Raw genomic sequence first — 22,230 nt, 5'->3', positions numbered from 1 at the left:
GTGAGCCAAGATCACATCACTACACTCCAGCCTGGGTGACAGAGTGCAACTGTCTCAAAAAAAAAAAAAAAAAAAAAAAAAAAAAAAAAGTAATTTTTGGATTAAAAAACTCTGGTGTGTCTATTTTTTCAGAACCACACAATTAAAAAATAGAATTATATTTTGACTTGCTTTTTTCCACTTAGCCATTTACTTCTAGTATCTCCACTTGATGTTCCCTTGGAAACCTGGTATGAGGTTTGAAAGTTTGCCCCAGGATCTTAAAGATGGCGATGAGTGATGGTAAACCGGCTCTACTAGTTAGCATCTGGTTGAACCTATTTAGTTTCCTCATTTACCAAACCAGGATAATAATACTATCTACCTCGTGGGAATGCAGTGAAGATGAGTTAACCCAAGTAAAGCACTTGACATGGTACGTGACATAAATGCCAGCTATTCTTATTATGCAATGCTTACTATGATTGATATGTTCAACCCTACATAGCACAGTCATTCAGAATCAAAACACCAGCTCCACAATAAGGCACCAAACCCAAGGAAGTCTTATAGTTTTACTAATCACCAAGGAGCAAACCTCATAAAATGAAAGTTATAGTGTACTTCTGCTTAGAAAGACAATATTATAAAGATACGAATTCTCCTTTAATTATTTATAAAACTAATGTAGTGGTTCTGAACTGGTGCAATTTTACCCCCCATCCAGGAGCTATCTGGCAATGCCTGGAGACATTTTTGGTTGTCAAAAGTTGAGGGGTTACTACTGGCAGGCATCTAGCAGGTAGAGGTCAGAGTTGCTATTAAATATCCTACAGGGGCCGGGCGCAGTGGCTCATGCCTATAATCCCAGGACTTTGGGAGGCCAAGGTGGATGGATCACGAGGTCAAGAGATTGAGACCAACCTGGTCAACAGGGTGAAACCCTGTCTCTAGTAAAAGTACAAAAATTAGCTGGGCATGCTGGCGCATGCTTGTAGTCCCAGCTACTCGGGAGGCTGAGGCAGGAGAATTGCTTGAACCCAGGAGGCAGAGGTTGCAGTGAGCCGAGATCGCGCCATTGCACTCCAGCCTGGGTAACAACAGCGAAACTCTGTCTCAAAAAAAAAAAAAAAAATCCTACAGGACAACCCCATCAACATAGAACAACCCCATCAACAAAGAATTAATTGGCCCAAAAAAACAATCTAATGCAGTCTTTGACAAAGTTATTCTAAAATTCATTTGGGGGAATGAATGGGCACAAACAACTAAGAAATTTTTTGGGGAAAAATAGTAAGAAGACACATACATACATATGTATGTATTCCCCATATGTTGAATTGTAATCCTCAAGGTTAGAGGTGGGGCCTGGTGGGAGGTATTTGGGTCATGGGGGCAGATCCCTCAAGGCTTGGTGCTGTCTTTACAATAATGAGTTATTGCGAGATCTGGTTAAGTCTGTGGCACCTTTGCACCCCTACTCTCACTCTCTCGCTCTTGCCATGTGATGCACCAGCTCCCATTTTGCCTTCCATTATGATTGTATCCTGAAGTCTCATCTTCAGGATAGAAGGTAAGCAGATGCCCGGCACCATGCATCCTGTACAGCCTTTGGAACTGTGAGCTCTTTTTTTAATCAACTACCCAGTCTCAAGTATTTCCTTTTCAAAAAAATTTTAAAATTTGTAAGTTTTTTATCCATCTTGAATTAATTTTTTACATAAGATGAGAGATGAGGGTTCTCAGGTATATCTTTATAGCAATGCAAGAACAGTCTAACATACCCATAATGCTTTATGAAATCCCAAAAGATATATCAAACTATAAAACAGGAAAGTTATGGCACTGAATAAAGAAATTAATGAAACATAATCGAAAACCCAGAAACACAAGTAAATAAAATAATCTGGTATAAAAATGTGTTACAGGCCAGGTATGGTGGCTCACACCTGTAATCCCAGTGCTTTGGGAAGCCAATGTGGGCGGACCGCTTGAGGCAAGGCGTTTGAGACCAATGTGGGCAACACAGTGAGATCCTGTCTCTAAAAAAAAGACATTAATTAATTAAAAAAAATTAGCCAGACATGGTGGTGCATGCCTACAGTCCTGCTGACTCAGGAGACTCGAGGCAGATCACTTGAGCACAGGAGTTCAAGTCTGCAATGAGCTATGATTCTGCCACTGCACTCCAGGCTGGGTATCTGGAATGTTTCCATAAAACATATACAATCAGGATGTATCCTATAATTAATGTGTGCATTTCATGTGGTAGTGTTTCTTTTTAGAAAAGCTGTTCTATCTTGAAGGCCTAGAAAAGTTATGTTTTCCTCCAGTATAACCTGACTCTATCCCCTCCCCTCCCCTGTGCTCCCCTCCCCTCCCCTGTGCTCCCGTCCTCCCCTGTCCTCTCCTCTCCTTTCTTAAAGACAGTCTAACTATGTTGCCCAGGCTGGAGTGCAGTGACGCGATCTTGACTCACTACAACCTCCACCTCCTGGGTTCAAGCGATTCTCCTTTCTCAGCCTCCCAAGTAGCTTGGGTTATGGATGTATGCCATTACACCCAGCTAATTTTTTGTTTTTTTAGTAGAGATGGGGTTTTGCCATGTTGGCCAGGCTGGTCTCAAACTCCTGTAGTCAAATGATCAGCTCACCTCAGCCTCCCAAAGTGCTGGGATTACAGGTATGAGCCACTGTGCCTGGCCTTGGCTTTCTTGATGTGTCTGAATTGTTCCATGTAACCCAAAACTTTCCCATGCTTTTACTAAGAGCCATGTACAGTTGAGCTTTGAACAATGTGGGTTTGAACTGTGTCACTCACATGAGAATTTTCTTCAATCAAACACGGATTGAAAGTACACTATTCTTCAGACGTGAAACCCAATATGGAGGGCTGACTTTTTTGCATCTGTGGGTTCTGCGAGGGCTAACTGTGGGACTTGGGGATGCGAGAATTTTGGTATCTGCAGTCAGTCCCAGAATCAATGCTGCAGATACTGAGGGACAATAGTATTCCCCTGCTCAAGTTACCAGTTTTCCTGTTTAAAGTTCTCTATAATATGGCGTACAACCTTGGACATACTCTTCCTGTGTCTGATTAAATTCAAGTACCTTTTCATCAGGTTTACAACTTCCAGGTTACCTAAACAGGCTTCCCATATGAAGAAGCAATCATACTGTAAGATGTTTTTCTTTACCTTTTTGGTAACTGGCCTAAGAAACAAAGATCTAACGTTTTATCAACATAGTTTCTTGTATTGTCATTCTTAGGTTTTTTGAATACTTAGGAAAACTGAGCTTTGAAAGAGTTAAAAAAATTTTAAAACATATATATCCATGTTAACTTTCTATAGTGTTTAAAAATCTTTATCACTCTGGTTAAATCAATGATTATTGTTTCACAGTGATCTGTAATCATGTTTTTAATTTTTTAACATTGTTACCAGGTTTCCCCAGGATCAAATTCTAAATTAAGTTTTTTTGACCTTGAACTAACTCTGGGATGTACCAGAGGGTCCCAGAACTTCTCAAAGCTTTATAAAAGAGACATATTGAACAAAATCAGGCTTATTTAAGATATTGAATTATACAGAAAGCAGTGTCAAGTGACAAATGATGCTAGATCTTTCATCAATTACATTTATGGATATATTATTGATACATTTGGTCCAATATTGCATAGAATTCCTAAAAATCTAATATGTCATCAGTCACAATTCTGGTTACTATGTTGCATGCCACAAAAATAATCAAATTTCCTTGTTATTTTCTGGTTATGGTAGACTTTCATCAGATTTTAAACCAAAGCTATTCTCTTCCATCCACAGTTATGATTCTTCTCTAAAAGCATTTACAATTAGATTCATGAAAAAGACTAACAAATACTCTTCAATAAAGGTTCCTAGTAACAAAAATCAATGGACTAAAATATTTTTTCAGAACTGTAATGACACTGATGAATTAATGAAACTACTAATCATGATCAAGCAGAACAAAAATTAATTATATGAGATTAAGTGACAGATGAGGATTTTTTGTTTTGTTTTGTTTTGTTTTGAGATGGAGTTTTGCTCTTGTTGCCCACGCTGGAGTGCAATGGTGCGATCTCAGCTCACCACAACTTCTGCCTTCTGGGTTCAAGGGATTCTTCTGCCTCAGCCTCCCAAGTAGCTGGGATTACAGGCATGTACCACCACACTTGGCTAATTTTGTATTTTTAGTTGAGATGGGGTTTCTCCATGTTGGTCAGGCTGGTCTCAAACTCCTGACCTCTGGTGATCCGCCTGCCTCAGCCTCCTAAAATGCTGGGATCACAGGTGTGAGCCACAGTACATGGTCCTAAAGATAATGTTTTTTATGACTTTTATTTGAAACATTATTGGTTCTTTTTCTTTTTTGAGGTGGAGTTTTGCTGTATTGCTCAGGCTGGAGTGCAATGGTTCGCTCTCAGCTCACTGCAACCTCAGCCTCTGGAACAGCTGGGATTACAGGCACCCGCCACCATGCCGGCTAATTTTTGTATTTTTAGTAGAGATGGGGTTTCACCATGTTGGCCAGGCTGGTCTCAAATCCCTGACCTCTGGTGATCCGCCTGCCTTGGCCTCCCAAAGTGCTGGGATTATAGGCATGACCCACCATGTCCGGCCAGGTTCTTTATTTAAACATTTTGTTTTCTAGATTCAAGGAAACCTTTTCTCTTAAACTACTTATAGTTTACAGTAATTTAGTATACTTTTGTGAACGAAAGTGGAAACATTTTTTTCTCCCTATTTAATTCCTCTAAAATTCAGAAACTATCCATGAGTATTCTTATTTTTTTATGGCAAGAGTTATTTACATAAGTTTATTAAAAATTTGCTCTCTCTTTATAACAGGATGTAGTTGGAAACACTGGTTATATTACTAAGGTTTTGACTAGAGCATTGTATTTGAGAATGTACATAGAATGCCTGGCTTCAAGGGTTCCCAGCCTTACAGAGAGTGAGTAAGGCTGTTAAATACATTTGTTCTTAGATTATAGCCCTGTGCATTGTCTTCTGAGTTCCTGTTACATATCCGTAGACAGAACTAAATTCTTCTAGAGTCCTCCAATCTTACTTTCTTCCATTAAATTACTAAAAACAGGAACTGCCCTGTTCCTGAAATCTTAAAAGCTAAAACTAGATACATTTTTGTTTGTTTGTTTTTGAGATTAAGTCTTAGTCTGTCGCTAGGCTGGAGTACAGTGGTGCAATCTTGGCTCACTGCAACCTCTGCCTCCTGGGTTCAAGCAGCAGTCCCAAGACTGCTGGGACTATGGGTGTGCGCCACCACGCCTGGCTAATTTTTCTGTATTTTAGTAGATTCAGGGTTTCACCATGTTGATCAGAATGGTCTCAATCTCCTGACCTCGTGATCCGCCCGCCTCGGCCTCCCAAAGTTCTGGCATTACAGGTGTGAGCCACCGTGCCCAGCCTAACTAGATGTATTTTTAAGGGGCAAGTCTCATGGCTGATGATGGGTCACACAGAAAGTTCACTAACCATCCAGTGCCATAACCAGAGACATTCAAAACTGCAAACCAGGACAATAAGTTGACATTTTCATGCTGCAGGCAGCTTTTCCCTGGACGTTAGAACAAGACTAGATATCATAAACAGACTCCTACTCCTCTTAATCCTACCTTTTCCACTTGGCAGAATAACAGTGTAACTGAAATTTCACAATCAGCAGCTTCTGCTGGTAACTTGACAGAAACTGGTCCAAGGGATCCTTTAGTCCATCTAGTGGGTGACTTTGGCAACATCCTAATACAACTGCTCCTCTCTCTGTTTTAATTCCACCCAGTTACGGGATCCTAGATGATAAAATTGCTCTATATTATCTATTAGTTAACGATATTTCTGTGTTATTGCTAATACTTTATGCTGTACCTAGAAAAAGCTATCTGGGAAAGTTGAGATTCATATATGCAAAATAAGAAAACAGGTCACATGATTACAAAAGGTGTCATCTAATTCTCCATGGTCATTTGATTTATTCAATTGATTCAAAGATTCAATTGAACCTTGAAGCCTAGGTTCACGGCTCAAAAAACTATTATGCAAACCAAGATTATCATTTTACTCTGTATTTTTCTTTTTAAACTTTGTACCTATTACTTAAAATTCTCTCAAACTGCAACTCCTAACAGAATAATGCTGGCCCAGCATTTTGAAGTGATAGGAAACACCTATGGAACTGATAAAATTAAACTTAATAATAAACTCCAGGTAAACTTAGCTTAAGAGCCACTCCTTCCCAACCTCCCTTGTTGCTCAAAAGTGGCTAAAAGAGTTTTGATGCTGACTCCTAGTTCTCAATGACTCCCTCCAACATGGAACCAGACCAGCGACCCAAGATAGTTCTATCCTGGCACTGAGGGATATCAAAACTAAACTACTGACAGGTGCAGTGGCTCACGCCTGTATTCCCAGAACTTTGGGAGGCCGAAGTGGACCACTTGAGGTCAGGAGGTCGAGACCAGCCTGGCCAACATTATGAAACCCCGTCTCTAATAAAAATACAAAAAAATTAGCTAGGCATGATAGCGCACACCTGTAATCCCAGCTACTCGGGAGGCTGAGTGGGAGAATTGCTTGTACCCGGGAGGTGGAGGTTGCAGTGAGCTGAGATCACTCTTCTTATGTGACAGTGAGACTCCATCTCAAAAAAAAGAAAAGAAAAACAAAAAAACCCTGAACTATTATACAAGCTGATTGATTGGCAATGTTTTTGGGAAAAGATCTTGATCAAAAGAGGGAAATGTGAACGTATTCAGTATCAAAATGGAGTCACTTGCATTAAAAAAAAAACCTTGACAAATAGAGCCAGGGAAGGCCATGAAGGGAGGCTTATTATGCATGAAGGCTCTGCAAAAACCACAACCTTACACACAAAAAATACTTCCACGAGGACATCTGCCCAGCAACGGCCTGCTGACCTTGGACTGGAGCCACCCTTGTAGTTAATCCTTGTAGTCAAGGATAATTATCTCAAAACAATTATGTAATCCTCTTCATTTTCTTAAAAAGCTTTTGCCTTCCTTTACCTCTCTGAATATGCACATAATTTATTATGGTTCACATATTCCTGTTTCAATATCATTTCTGAATAAATATCACTTTCTTTTAGAGAGTCTCTGTCTGTTATTTAGGTTGACATAAGCATGACAATTAAGAAATCACAAAGAAAAGGAGTGGGAGGGCCGGGCATGGTGGCTCACACCTGCAATCCCAGCACTTTGGGAGGCAGAGGCAGGTGGATCGCCTGAGGTCAGGAGTTCGAGACTAGCCTGGCCAACATGGTGAAACCCTGTCTCTACAAAAATACAAAAAATTAGCTGGGCATCGTGACAGGCGCCTGTAATCCCAGCTATTCAGGAGGCTGAGGTAGGAGAATCACTTGAACCCTGGAGGCAGAGGTTGCAGTGAGCCAAGATCATGCCACTGCACTCCAGCCTGGGCAGTAAGAGGGAGACTATGTCTCAACAAAAAAACAAAACAAAACAAAAAAAAAAAAAAAAAAAAAAAAAAGAGTGGGAAAAAATTATTAAAAAAAAATGTAAGACTTCTGTAATAAAAAAAAAACAAAAAAAAAATCAAAAGTGGAAAGAAAACTATAACAAGTACAACAGGAGGCTATATTAGTTTCCTACTAAAAATTACCGCAAACTAGGTGTATTTAAGTAACAGAAATTTATCCTCTCACAATTCTGGAGGCTAAGGCCTGAAACCAAGGTGTCTATAAAGCCATGTTCTCTTGAAGGTTCTAGGGAAGAATCTGTTTCATGCCTTTTTCTTAGCTCCTGATGTTACCAGCAGTCCTTGGTGTTCCTTGGCTTGCAGCTGCATAATTTCAATTTCTGCTTCCACTGTCACACGGCATTCTTCCTCTGTGTCTTCACATGTTCTTCCCACAAGGACAGCAGTCATGTTGGATTAAGCGTTCACCTGACTCGGCATAACCTCATCTTCACTGATTATATCTGCCAATGACTCTATTTCCAAATAAGGTCACAATCTGAGGTAGTGGGGGTTAGACTTCAGCACATCTTTTTGGGAGATACAATTCCACCAATACCAATCTTTAATATATAAGTAGATTTTACAAATGAGTAAGAAATGTTGGCCAGGCGCAGTGGCTCATGGTTGTAATCCCAGCACTTTGGAGGCTGAGGCAGGTGGATCACTTGAGGTCAGGAGTTTGAAACCAGCCTGACCAACATGGTAAAACCCCATCTCTACTAAAAATACAAAACTAGCTGGGCATGGTGGTAAATGCCTGTAATCCCAGCTACCTGGGAGGCTGAGGCAGGAGAATTGCTTGAGCCAGGGAGAGGGAGGTTGCAGTGAGCAACCTCCAAACAAAAAACAAACAAACAAACAAACAAAAGAAACAAAAGAAATGTTATAACACCCCAGCAGAAAAATGGGCAAAGGACAAGCATAGGGAATTTGCACACACACTCTACACGTTTCCAATAAACATAAGCAAGATGTCTGGCTCTACTATGTGCGCACATTCCCTTGTCTCCAACCTCACTAGCTGCTCTTCCTTCCTTGGGCTATGCACTATGGTGTTCCCTTGGGCTAGGTCTTGGATGCTCTTCCTCTTGTTGCCTCAACCAAGGTAATTTTATCCAGGCCACAAGACTAAATTTGTATCTCTAGTCAGGACTTTTCCTTTGAGCTCTAAACTCAGTACAAATGTCATACTTGGCATCTCCAGTTGGCTATCCCACAGACATCATAAGTTTTATACCTTCAAAACAGAACTCTTAAATCTTTCCTCTAGCCCTGTTCCTCCCAAGTCTGCTTCATTTCAGTGCATGACACCAACATGCATTCAGTTGCTCAGGTCAGACTCAGGGCATCCTTCTAATCCCTTCCTTTCCCCTTGCTATCCACATCCAAGTTATCAGGACCTGTTGACTTATTTACTAAATATCTACATTCCTCCACTCTCCCAGTCTGTACCACCACTCTAGTCCAAGCTACAGTGATCTCTGGCCTGGACTACTATAGCCAACTTTCTAACTGATCTCCCTATTTTCACTCTTCTCCTCTTACAGTAGGGTGACTACACTTCTGGTTTGTTTGGGACAGTTCTAGTTTTCATCTGTTGCTTGACATCCTGGTGCAGTTAGCATCCCCTTTCATTTGCAAAAGGTTCCCATTTGGATGATAAATTATATGGTCTCCCTACCTTACCATCTTTTCTTTTTACAGTAGCTAAAGTCAGCTCTTAAAAATATAAATGAAATCATGTTATTGTCCTGCTTAAATCTTCAAAGATTTCTTACTGTATTACAATAAAATCCAAATTACTTACTGCGGTCTCCAAAGCCTTATAACCGAACGTACCTACTTCTCATCTCTTCCAACTCTGTTCATCAGTCATTACATTCTAGCCTCACTGGCTTTCCATTCTTCCAGTAAGTCATGCTCATTCCCACCTCCAACTCTTTGGTTTTGTTGTTCCCTTTGACAATGCCTTATTCTTCTATATCTCATAACTAATTTGTCATTTTAGTCTCAGATCAAATATTAAATCTTCAGAGAGGCCTTCTCTGAAAACACAATGAAATGTTCCCAACCCCACCAAAGTTACTCCCTATTATATTGTTCTCTTATTTGTTAGTTTGTTTACTGCCTATCTTTCCACAGTAGAATGGAGCTCCATTATCATCTTTTCACCCCTGGTCCCCAGGGTTACAGCATACGCTCAATAAATATTTATTGAATGAATCATAATCGATGAAAAAAAATAATGACAATTTATGGAATCTGGCTATCAAACAGAAAAGATTAAAAGAACAAAAATATCTTATTTTTTTCCCTAATACTGTGTATTATCACCTGACATTACATTTATGCAATTGTTTACTGTTTGTCTCCCTCAGTAAAATAAAATCTCCATGAGCGCAGGGACTTTGTTTTGTTCACAGATGTATTCCCAGCACCTGTAAGAGTGCCTGTTATATAATAAGTGTTCAATGAATATTTATGAAATAACTTAACAATACCTAGGGGTGGCCAGGCAGCAGAGAAAGGGATACATGACTAACCATATACCACTCGTAAGAATATTAGTGCAAAATTTCTGTAGGAAATTTGGCCGTACAGTTGACTCCTGAACAACATAGGTTTGAACTGCATGGGTCCACTTACAAGAGAGTTTTTTTCAATAAATATATTAGAAAAGTTTTGGAGATTTACAACAATTTGAAAAACTCACAGATGAACTGTATAGCCTATAAAAATTAAAAAAAAATAAGAAAAAGATATGCCCTGAATGCATAAAATATAATACGTAGCTACTAGCCTATTTTATCCATTTACTACCATAAAATCAACACAAATCTATTATACAAAGTTAAACTTTATCAAGATCAATGCACACAATCACTTACCGACCATACATGGTGACATCCGCAGTTGACAGAATGTAATGATGCAAAAGTAAATCACAACTGCATACTTTTTTAAAAATTTATTTAAAAATTTTTTCTTTTTTAAAATTTGTATCATAACTGCATAAAATTAACCACAGAATATACTGTACTACTGTGATAGTACTGTACTACTACTACAGACATCTCCTGTTGCTGTTCTGGTGAGCTCAAGTGTTGTGAGTATCCACTTAAAATGCCACGTGACACTAATCAATTTCTACATTACTTTCTAGTAAACCGTATATCACAGTAAAAAGTGTTCTCTCCTGTTGTTTTTTCTTCACATTTTTTATCATGTGTAGGGTAATATCGTAAACCTTGAATAACACCATGAAACCCATACGAAGTGTTACTAGTGATGCTGGATGTACTCCTAAGAAGCAGAGAAAAATCATGACATTATAAGGAGAAGTTGAATTGCTTGAGATGTACCATAGATAGAGGTCTGCAGCTATGGCTGTCCACTATTTCAGACAGATGATTCATCTTATAAACAGATGATGTAAACTTATGGCATTGACAAATACAGTATAGTACTATAAATGTATTTTATCTTCCTTATGGTCTTACGGTCTTAACATTTTTCTCTAGCTTACTTTATCATGTTTATATAAAACATATAACATAGAAAACATGAGTTAACTGACTGCTTATGTGACTGGTAAGGCGTCCAGTCAACAGCAGGCTAATGGCAGTTAAGTTTTTGGGAAGGAAAATGTTAGATGTAAATTTTCTTTTTTTTTTTTTTTTTTTTTTTTTGAGACAGAGTTTCGCTCTTGTTACCCAGGCTGGAGTGCAATGGCGCGATCTCGGCTCACCACAACCTCCGCCTCCTGGGTTCAGGCAATTCTCCTGCCTCAGCCTCCTGAGTAGCTGGGACTACAGGCACGCGCCACCATGCCCAGATAATTTTTTGTAGTTTTAGTAGAGACGGGGTTTCACCATGTTGACCAGGATGGTCTTGATCTCTTGACCTCGTGATCCACCCGCCTCGGCCTCCCAAAATGCTGGGACTACAGGCTTGAGCCACCGCGCCCGGCCAGATGTAAATTTTCAACTGTACCAGGGGTTAGCAACCCTAGCCTCCATGTTATTCAAGGGTTAACTACATATATCAAAAGTAGGGCACACCTTTTGATTCAGCAATCTAACTTCTAAGAGGAACTTAATAAACGAACAAGAGTACAAAGATTATAAGGGAATTTTTCACTGGGTTCTTGGAGAAAATTTAGAAATGAAGGCATGATATGCATTAAGAGGAGGTCATAAAAACATGTATGGGGAGTACACATACGTATGTATGTGTGCACATGTGTACTTACAAGTGAATGTTTACATAGAAGTACATTAAAATCTTAATATTGGTCATCTTTGGATGGTGAGATTACGGGCAGTTTTAATTTTCTTCTTTATATATTTACAAAAATTGTATAATTAGATCATCAAAATTAACCATCTGAAAACGTTCTGCTTTTTTTTTTTTTTTTTTTTTTTGAGACAGAGTCTTGATCTGTCGCTAGGCTGGAGTGCAGTAGCGCAATCTAGGCTCATTGCAACCTCCGCCTCCTGGGTTCAAGTGATTCTTCCGCCTCAGCCTCCCGAGTAGCTGGGACCACAGGCACGTGCCACCACGCCCAGCTAATTTTTTTGTATTTTTAGTAGAGACGGGGTTTCACTATGTTGGCCAGAATGGTCTCGATCTCTTGACCTTGTGATCCACCCGCCTCAGCCTCCCAAAGTTCTGGGATTACAGGCGTGAGCCACCGCAGCCGGCCAATGTTCTGCTTTTATAAACAAAGCAAACAAAAGAAACAAAGAAACAAAAAAAAAAACCCCAAACTAAAAAGCCATGGAAAACACAGAAACACACCTCATCAACTCAGTGAAGACTAAAGGGCAGGTTAAGAATCAAGAGTTCAGAAAAGTCAACTACAGTATTAGAGATGGCTTTCTGACTTCTTAAGCTCAAGCAAGTTACTTCCCCTTAGTCAATATTTATTTAAAAAAAAGAAACATGTAAAAGTTGTTTCCTTTATTTCATTGCCTGCGAAGCTAAAGAGGGATAGTCCAGGGCTTAGAAATAACACAAAAAGTGGCAAACACCATCATTTATGTGAGACACTTTCCTTGCATTTGTCTCATTAAAAATTTACAACCATCCTGCTAGGGAGGCATTAATGTCCTCCGGCTCAAAAGCTGAGAGCTGATAGAACTTTCCAAAATTGTTGGAAAATGGCAACTTTCAAATAGTTGCTATGTGGAGGACATTAATTCAGAAGTCTCTCTGACCTCAGAGCCTTCAGGAAAAACTAGAGAGAGAATGGCACTTTTAGGCTTTATAAATAACCTTGCAAGTCTCTCAACGCCTCTGATCTTTTACATGGTTATTATACCACCCTTATCTAATTTGCAAGAAAGATAAAACAAGAATAAGCTTGGAGCTTTCAGAGAGCTGGAATAAATATCTGGAGAAGTGTGACTTAAATTCGGTACTGCTATCTAGAACTTGCAGTTCATTTTCATTCAACTCAAAAGGCTCAAGATCAAAATGCTTGCTCGAATGGTCACAAAGGTGGGGAACAGTGAGCAAGTATGTCCATGTGCGTGTGTGAAGGCCCACAACAGACTGGGATAAGGATGGCGTCTGACCATTGAGGAAGGAAGTGAACCAGAATGAGGGAAACTGGACAACAGCTTGGGAGGAAAGGAAGCAAGTGGGAAGGACAAAGTTAAATGGATACTGAGAGAAGGGCTATAGGAATGAGGAGGAACTAGGAGGAAAGCAGTATTTTTTTCCTTCCACCTTTTTTCTCTCTTTACTCTTTTCCTTGATAATCTCAGTCACTATTAGGCCTTCAATACTCCTTTCTGCTTGGATGATTGCCAAATATCTCCACTCTTGCCTTTTCTCCAAATACTGAGCTGGCCACATCCATCTACATTTCCCATTAACACTGTAAATCCAATAGGTCCAACCCGAATTCAGCATCTCCTTCACCCCCAGCCTGGTGCTACTTTTGTAAGCACTTCCCTCATTCTTATCAAACATCCATCTAAACCGTTTTCTCTCCCTGTATTCCTTCAATTGTTCCTTCATTCAGCAAATAATTATTGTGCATCTATTACATCCAATACATTTAGCCACAACCCTAGATACAGCCATTCACTCATGAAGTTGGGTCATTTCTATCTTGGAAATCTCTGACTACCTCATCAGCTGCCTAACTCAACTAAATTTGTCACCGAGACGTACTGAGAACCCCTATTGCTTGAAAAATAATATATGCTAACTGGGTTTGCATGCTATTCATTCTATAGTGATCATCTAGCACTTAGCACTGTACCTCAGGCACAGAAGGGGTTCCCAATGGAGGTTTAGGGACTGTAAACCAGCTAGAAAGGGAACAGGAGCAGCAGAAGCTAGGAAACGTCTTGAAGGAATATTTGCACAGGAAGCATGGTAAACTCTATGATATATACACAAAACATTAGCTTGATAATCCTTATGTTTCCGGGGGGTGGTTCCGAGAGGTGTGGGAGATCGATGAAGGCCTTCTGATAGAAAGCTGTCCACCTCCCATCCCTTGAGTAGGTCCTCAATAGCCATCTGATGAATGTATCACCTTATGAGGGGACCGTGGATGTTGTGTTCTCCACTATATCCCCCAGCCCCTGCAACATCTGGCCCATAGTAGGGGTTCAAGAAACATCTATGCAGGATTCTCGAAAGGCAGAGTTTCACCACCTCATGACGGACAAAGATGAAGGGGTCTAACCGCACAAATAGTGCGCGGTTTCCTTCCCTATTCCTGCGGGGCACGGTACACGGTAAACGTTTGCTAAGGAAATAAATCGCCCTGCTGCACAACTCCAGAATCGGGCCCCTTGCTCTGCAGCCAGGCCCTGGAGCGCGGCCACCATCTGGCCCAGGCCCGCGCTTCCCTCCCTCCCAGCCTGGGCTCCTGTTACCTCCCTGCACACTCTGTGCCCACTACAAGCCAATTACGCGCTCCTGTGTTTCTGTCTCGGCCCGGCCAGTACCCCGAGCCCCATGTCCCGCCGAGGCTCTGAGGACGTCCGCGACCCAGCCTGAGACCCCGGCCCCTGCAGCAGGCGCACCAGGACCTCGTCCATGTGCTCGGCCGCTTTCCAGCCGCAGTCCTCCCGGGCTTCAGCGCTGAGCCTGGGAGGCCCCGCCGCCCAGGTCCCTGCCCCGGCCCGCCGCGCTCCCCCGGGCCCGAAAGGCCCGGAAGGCGGCAAGGCGGGAAGCGGCTGCAGCTGTGAGGCGCAAGGAGCTGGCAGCGGGCCCAGTCGAGGGTCGCGAAAACGCGCGCCCCCAGCCGAGGCGACGCTCACTTACCACCGTCCGGCGGGGCAGCGCGCCGGAGGACCGCGCCTGGGCCCTGCGCAGCCTCCGCGTCCGGGCCGGGCGGGCACTCCCGGAGCTCTCAGAGCCGCTGTCGTCCGAGATCACGATGAAGTCCTCCATGGCTGCGGGCCCCGACTGAGCCAGCGCGCGGGCGGCCGGCGACGCAGGCGACGGCGACGACTTCGGTTCGTGCTTCTGAGGCGGCGGCTGCGGCGGCGACAACCCGGGACATCACCACGCCGGCCCCGCCCCCAGCCCCGCCCCTCCAGGCCGCCAAGCCCTGCCCACCAGCGGCGGGCGGATGGCGGCCGGGTTCGGAGTCCCGGTCGCCGTGCTTGGCGGCAGCGTTCGTCCTCCCTTTCCAAGGAGGAAAAAAAAAAAAAGAGAAAAATGGAGTCGTAGCCGGCTTCAAGCCAGTGTTAGGGGCAGGAATGCGAGACGCCAGGGCTGCGGGGGCTTCCCCACCTGCTTCTAACTGACAAAAACGTGAAGAGAGGCGCGCCCAGCCCCAGCCTGGCCCAGGTGTGAAGCCGTCTCCCCGACTGAGGGCCTTGACTGAGAGGCAGGGAGAGGGGTCCTGGCTCCCAAGTCACCGACGGCAGGTGACCTGGCTTCTGGCCAAGCTAGGGGAGAGACCCCACTTCTTAGTGCGCATGCGCAAGTGTATTTGTAGGCTAAATGCCTGGAAGTGGACTTATTGGGGCGAACGCCATGTTTTTGTAGTTTTGATAAATGATGCCAAATTACCCTCATAAATCGCACCAGTTTTGCTGTTTCACCAACAATATGTATCTCTCAGGAGTTTAAATTGTGAGATTTAGAGCAGGAGTGTCCAAGCTTTTGGCTTCCCTGGGAAGAAGAATTGTCTTGGGCCATACATAAAATACACTAATGATAGCTGATGACCTAAAGAACACGAGTTGAAAAAAAAAAAAAAAAAAAAATCTCAAAATGTTTTAAGAAAGTTTACGAATTTGTGTTGGGCCGCATTCAAAGCCGTCCTGGGTCGCTTGCGGCCCAGGCAGGGGGTTAAACAAGCTTGACTTAGACAGTTGTTCAGTTGGTAAGATCAGAAGCTGAAAAGGTGCACAAAAGAAGCCGTGAGGTAGCAGAGGCCATGAATAATTATATGCTATGAATAAGCAGAGGTTATAAGGATTATAAAGGTTGCCCCAGTAGAGAAAAAGGTGGGTAGTTGCTGGTTGGTTGGTTGTAGGGCAGGACCATTAAAATAAAGATAGGACCTATTGCTAGAATAAATGTGGGGCATTGATAAAATCCTGCTGCTGAGGCTCCAACAATTTTGCAAAATATGTTAACAGATCCAAAGAAAAATGTGTTTAGCAGGTGGGGGATTTTTTCCTAAAGGAAAGGCTATTAGGTGCTCTCTAAGCACCATCTAATGGAATGGTTTTCACACTTTAGTGAGCATCAGAATCACCCAGAGTGTTTGTTAAAACAGATTGCGGGCAGGTGCGGTGAACCACGCCTGTTATCTCAGCACTCTTGGAGTCTGAGGTGAGCGGATAACTTGAGGTCAGGAATTTGAGACCAGACTGGCCAACATGGTGAAACCCTGTCTCTACTAAAAATACAAAAATTATCTGGCCATGGTGGCAGGTACCTGTAATCCCAGCTACTTGGGAAACTGAGGCAGGAGAATTGTTTGAACCTGGAAGGCAGAGGTTGCAGTGAGCCGAGATCGAGCTATTACACTCCAGCCTGGGGGACAGAGCAATACTTCATCTCAAAACAACAAAACACAAGACCCCCAACAAAACACAGACTGCTGGGTTGCTGGTATGGTTTGGATCTGTGTCTCCACCCAAATCTCATGTTGAATTGTAATTCCCAATATTAGAGGTGGGGTCTGGTGGGAGATTGGATCATGGGGGTGGTTTCTTATTAATAGTTTAGTACCGTCCCTTTGGTACTGTCTTTGTGATAGTGAGTTCTCTTGAGATCTGGTTGTTTAAAAGTGTGTGGCACCTTCTACCTCACTCCTTTCCCCATGTGTCATCCTCCACTCTCCCTTCCCCTTCTGCCTTGATAGTAAGCTTCCTGAGGCTCTCCAGAAGCAGATGCTACTACGTTGCTATACTGCTTGCAGAATCCTGAGCCTATTGAACCCCTTTTCTTTATAAATTACTCAGTCTCAGGTATTTCTTTATAGCAATTTGAGAATGGACTAACATCGCACACCAGATTTTCTGATTGAGAAACAGAATTTTTGGGGTGGGGGCCTGAAATTTGCATTTCTAACAAGTGCCCAGATGATGTTAATGCTGCTAGTCTGGGGACCAAACTGTGAGAACCACTGGTCTGGTGGACAGGGAGTTTATGCCCAGCAGATTTCAGACATTCTGGTCCAATGGGTGAAGTCACCCTTGTGAAAAGATTCCTTAAGTTGTCTTCATCTAAAGCCATTCAACACTTAGGTCTGTGGTCTCTCACATCTGCTATCCTGGCACTTTGGGAGGCAGAGTTGGGAGAATAGCTTGAGGCCAGGAGTTTGAGACCAGCCTGGGCAATATAACAAGACCCCATCTCTACAAAAACAAAAACAAATTAGCCAGGTGCAGTGGTACACGCCTGTAGTCCCAGGTACTCAGGCAGTTGAGGCAGGAGGATCCCTTGAGCCCAGGAGTTGGAGGCTGCAGTGGGCTGTGATAGTGACATTGTACTCCAGCCTGGGCAATAGAGTGAGATCCTGTCTCAAAAAAACAAAACAAAACACACAACCATTTAGTTTGTCTAACTCCCTGCTTGCTGAAACACTTTTCTCTAGGCTTCTGTGATGCTGTACTTCACTTTTTTTAAGTCTCCTTAGCTGACTCCTATTCCTCTACTCCTTAAAATCGTCATGTCCCTTACAGTCCTGACATAAGCCACCTTTACACACTGGACCTCTTCCCTATACAATCTCAACTGTTCCTTGGCTTCAGTGATTGTTTTTATGCCAATGGCTGCCACAAGTTTATCTCAGCCTAGCCCTGTCCTTAAAACTCCAGTTGTATATATCCAAACATCTGCTGAAGCTCGTAGGCCTCTCAGGTTGAATATGTCTAAAGCCGAATTCACCCTCATGCCCCCTCACCCACAAAAAAGCCTGCTCTCCTTCTGTGTTTTCTGTCTTATGGTGATGGCTCCACCAGCCAGCAATTGCTCAAGTGAAAAGTCTGAGCATTGCATTTAATTTCTCCCATTTCCTCAACAAGCCCTGTCTATCTCCTAAACATCTCCTGCATCCCTCTACTTCTTGTGGCCTCTGCTGCTGATTCTAGGCAAGCTCTGGCCCACTCTACTGTAGCAGCTTCTTACGAAGTCTTCCTGAGTCTACTGTTTTCCTCTTTCTTTCCTTTCTTCATGCTCAGCCAAAGTGATCTTTTAGAAAGTCTCCTTTTGATACCCCGTCAGTGGTTTCTCAGTGACACTTAGGAAGCCTCTCAGCTCTTAGCCTGTCTTAACTTGAGCTGCTGTAACAAAATACCATACACTGGATGGTTTAAACTACGGAAAGTTATTTTCTCATAGTTCTGGAGGCTGAGAAGTCTAAGATCAAGGTGCCAGCCAATTCACTTCCTGGTGAGGGCTGCTCTCTCCTTGGGTTGCAGAGAGCCAACTTATTGCTATGTCCTCACGTGGCATTTCCTTAATGCCTGCACACAGGAAGAAAGAGAAAGCTCTCTTCTTCTCCTTCTTAGAAGGCCACTAATCTTATCATTAGGGCCTCACTCTTGTAATCCAGCCTAATCCTAATTAGGCCCTAGTCAGTAATTAGGGCTTAATTTCAGTGCCTAATCCCAAAGGCCCTATCTCCAAATACCATCACATTAGGGATTAGAGCTTCAACATAGGAATTTTGGGGGAACACAGACATTCATCCTATAATATACTGTGTGATTCTAAATATAAAACAAATATAAACTTGTATATTTTTATAGAGTATTTAAATATTGTCTTTATATATACTAAATATATGCATGTGTAAATTTAAAGACAAATCTAGCAAGACCTTGAATGATCTGGCCTTTTCTTATTTCTCTTATTTCTGAGTTCCAGCTGAGACAAGTCACCCTCTTATTCCTCTCACCCATCCTCTAACCATACCAAATTTCTTTCCATTACTGAAAATAAACCAAGCTCTATACTTAACGTATACCATTCCACATTGAACTCTTTCACCATCTCCAATCCCCCTCTTCCAACCATTCAACAAATTTTTAAAAGCCTTTTTACAGTGGAAAATCTCACATATATACCAAAATGGAAAGAATAAACAGAATAGCAGTTGTCTTTGGAGAGAAGTGAAAATTGGGAACAGGCATAAAGAAACTTTCTGGAGTGATGCAAATGTTCACTATCTTGATAGGGTTTGGGTTATGCGAGTGTATACTTTATTGGTAGCTATCAAATGGTACACTTAAAGTTTGGGCATGTTGCTGTAAGTAAATTTTACTTTAAAACATGAAAAAAAAAGTTTGAATTCTATGATATGTATGTGTGAAGGGGCAAAGTGTAACTAACACCTGCAAGTTACTTTGAGATGCACCAAAAATGAGTAACAATCTGTAGATGGATAGATATGGGTAAATTAAATACTGTATAGCTAAATGTTGACACTTCTCAAATCTAGGTGGTAGTTACATGGGTGTTCACTTTTTTTGTTTTTTTTTAAGACAGAGTATTGCTCTGTCACCCAGGCTGGAGTACAGTGGCACAATCTTGGCTCACTGCAACCTCTGCCTCCTGAGTTCAAGCGAGTCACCTGCTTCAGCCTTCCAAGTAGCTGGGATTACAGGTGTGTACCACCATGCCTGGCTAATTTTGTATTTTTAGTAAAAACAGGGTTCACCATGTTGGCCAGGCTGGTCTTGAACTCCTGACCTCAGGTGATCTGCCCGCCTTGGCTTCCCAAAGTGCTGGGATGACAGGCCACTGCACCTGGTCACTTATATATATATTTTAATGAAAACATTCATAATATGTTGAGAGAAATGTAAACTTTAAAAAGTTAATTATATTGTGCCACAAATTTAAAAAAGTTAAAAACAGGAGGAAGAAGAGTGTCATGAATCCCACATGCCCATTATGTAGCTTCAACAATTACTAATCTTGTTTCACTTGTGTTACCCCCACTATCTCAATCTCAACTTCCTGAATTATTTTAAAGGCAATCACAGACATTACATCACTTATTCTGAAACGTTTCAGTTGGTGTTTTGGAAGATAAGGAATCTCACTGAACAAATTGTTGTTGAGCAGCTATGCTATGCTCAAGAGATACAGTAGTGAATAAGATAGATCCAGTCCCTGGCCTCACAGTGTTTATAGTTTAAGGAGAAGACAAAAAAATCATAAACTAGTACATAATTATAAATTATGACAAGTAGATAACCAGTTTGAGATGTCTCCACTTGTGAGATGTAAACATGAAAGTTTTATTTTTTTCCCTAATAACCTCTTGCTCTCTGGGTAGCAGATTCTTTTAAGAATAAACATCCCTCTCTGATCCCATAACTTTGCAGTCACTTTCAGTAATGAGTACAGTCTCATTCCAAGTATAAAGACTTTGGCCTGCCCATTTTAAATCTTTAATCTCACATTTAATACATAGCTTTTCCCATTCTGCTGGTACAGTAGATTTGTGGTTATAACAGCTCTTAGTGGTGGGGTGGTGATATCTCTGCCCTTCCCTTCTCTTGGCTTTTTCCTTTCGTGTGGGGATGAGGAGGAGGAAGAAAGAACGTTCCCTGCAATACTGTCCATGAAGAATTGGCTGTTCTCTCTTTGCCAGTTGGTACTTCAGTAACAGTTATCCCAATATATCAGGTGACCAGATTCCAGCTCACTTATTCGGACTGTGCAAATCTTGTCTTTTTGGGATCCTCCCCTGAGAACTCCCTAATTTAGGAGATCTCAGGCTCAACTTCTTTCTCTTGGACACTCCCCACTTATCCTTGCTAGGGACAATCTAAAACACAGCCTTTTCCTGTTGGAGGATCCTTGTTCAGAGGAGCTTCTTGGGGAGTGCCAGCAAGAGCGCTAAGCCTCAGCAGCCATCTGTGCTATCTGGTTGATTCATACATGGAGAACTTACATATATAATTCAAGGAGGAAGGAAATGCAGGCAGCTCCCATCCTGGTGCCCTGCTCTTAGCACCAACCATCTCTTCCCTCCCTTCCTTCACCCCCAGGGGCATCAGAGTCTCAGCCACATCAATGGTTCTGTGCATTCAAGCAAGTTGTCACCTTTTGGAGGGGAGAGAGGGATAGTTTGTTGCACCTTAAACTTGTGGGAAGGAAATGGGGGAACCAGCTGAATGGCCCCCATTCCCTTTAGCTGGGCAGAGGTAATGGGTGGTTGCGATCTACAATAGATACGTTATCCATGGATATATGAATTGGAAAAGTTTCAAATACCTATTTTTGTTGTAGAATTTATGGTAAAGTGGTTAATATTAATAACTGACTTTCAAGTCTAAAAATACTGATATGACTTTAGGGGTATAAGAGTGTTCAGACTGTATCTTTCTCATCAGCCATCCTGCCTGAAATACAGGAAACTCAGGTGACCTGGTAATATAATATGAGAACACCTTAAAAGGACCCTACCCTTATTTGGCAACCCAGGTGGGATGAATACTGGCTCTGAAGTTGCTTTCCTTAAAACTATAAGTAATGTTGGCTCATGCCTGTAAACTCAGCACTTTGGGAGACCAAGGCAGGTGGATCACAAGGTCAGGAATTCGAGAACAGCCTGAACAACATGGTGAAACCCGGTCTGTAATAAAAATACAAAAATTAGCCAGGTATGATGGCGCATGCCTGTAATCCCAGCTACGGGTTGAGGCAGGAGAATCACTTGGACCCGGGAGGTGTAGGCTGCAGTGAGCCAAGATTGCACCGCTGCACTCCAGCCTGGGCAACAGAGTGAGACTCCTTCTCAAAAACAAACAAATAAACAAACAAAACAACAACAAACCTTTAAGTAATGTCACTTATGTTTCCTTGGTCATCTTAGATTTGTCTTGAAATATGCCATTTACCCAAGACTTCCAAAGTGATAGTATGTTTTTCAGAAATTTGTGTATTTTTTTAAGGTGACACTTTTTCATAGACTTACTCGCCCCAAATCATACAAAATTGAGAGGCTAATGTAGTATTTTATGCATCCAGTGAGTACTGTATTTGCTGAGTACCTGCTAGATAGTAGGCATTATGTTAGGGGCCGGGGATAAAGCAGTGAGCAAGACAGCTATTGCGTCTTCTCAAAGAGCTTAGCAGTTAAGGAGGTATTGCTAGTTGGTTAATGAAGAAAAAATTGTTTCTTTTCTTTTAAAATAATTTTTAATTAAAAATTTATACTTGAAAAAATGTGTGAAAATGCAAATCAAAGCCACATTGAG

The 22,230-nt window shown here is 42.0% G+C and overlaps 1 protein-coding gene across 3 annotated transcripts in view; it reads right to left on the bottom strand.

The window, feature by feature from the left end:
* SIMC1 (SUMO interacting motifs containing 1) overlaps positions 1-15,063 on the bottom strand; it is a 75,036-nt gene extending 59,973 nt beyond the window's left edge. For all 3 annotated transcript variants that reach the window (XM_032271777.1, XM_032271779.1, XM_032271778.1), the window contains exon 1: positions 14,813-15,063. In XM_032271777.1, the coding sequence (XP_032127668.1) occupies positions 14,813-14,941 (129 nt within the window). In that variant the 5' untranslated portion in view covers positions 14,942-15,063. The remainder of the gene's footprint in view (positions 1-14,812) is intronic.
* Between the last annotated feature and the right edge of the window lie 7,167 nt (positions 15,064-22,230).

This window comes from Sapajus apella, unplaced genomic scaffold (assembly GCF_009761245.1).
Source record: "Sapajus apella isolate SASKATOON/1434 unplaced genomic scaffold, GSC_monkey_1.0 scaffold249, whole genome shotgun sequence".
NCBI classification, from domain to species: Eukaryota; Metazoa; Chordata; class Mammalia; order Primates; family Cebidae; genus Sapajus; species Sapajus apella.
This window is presented reverse-complemented; position numbering and strand designations above follow the sequence as displayed.